The sequence below is a fragment of the Sinocyclocheilus grahami genome, unplaced genomic scaffold (genome assembly GCF_001515645.1).
Source record: "Sinocyclocheilus grahami isolate Dianchi unplaced genomic scaffold, SAMN03320097.WGS_v1.1 scaffold4932.1, whole genome shotgun sequence".
Taxonomy (NCBI): Eukaryota; Metazoa; Chordata; class Actinopteri; order Cypriniformes; family Cyprinidae; genus Sinocyclocheilus; species Sinocyclocheilus grahami.
Genome location: NW_015509761.1, coordinates 13,850 through 14,114, shown reverse-complemented (window position 1 = coordinate 14,114; position 265 = coordinate 13,850). Strand labels below are relative to the sequence as shown.

General features: G+C 37.7%; 1 protein-coding gene across 1 annotated transcript in view; it reads left to right on the top strand.

The window, feature by feature from the left end:
* Positions 1 to 69: 69 nt before the first annotated feature.
* The window catches only part of LOC107577032 (transmembrane protein 120B-like), a gene marked incomplete at its 5' end in the record, with an annotated part of 5,110 nt that continues 4,914 nt past the window's right edge, over positions 70 to 265 (top strand). The window contains one exon of the mRNA XM_016263153.1: positions 70 to 186. Within this exon, the coding sequence (XP_016118639.1) occupies positions 70 to 186 (117 nt within the window). The remainder of the gene's footprint in view (positions 187 to 265) is intronic.

The window sequence follows — 265 nt, the reverse complement described above, 5'->3', positions numbered from 1 at the left end:
AGATGCTGCTAAAGATCTTGAGGACACATTCACAATGATGTAAACGTTTCTTTTTGTTGTTGAAAACAGGTGTACGAAAACTCGCAGTGAAAAAGAAACGGGGGTGATAAATGACCTGCAGGTCCAAATTAAAGAAAGGCAAAATGTCTTTTTTGACATGGAGGCCTATCTGCCAAAGAAAAATGGGTAAGTTTTAGTTCTTCGTTCTGAGTGTGTTATTTATAATACCACTGTTGTGAGGTTTGGTTTTGAGGCTTTCCTACTA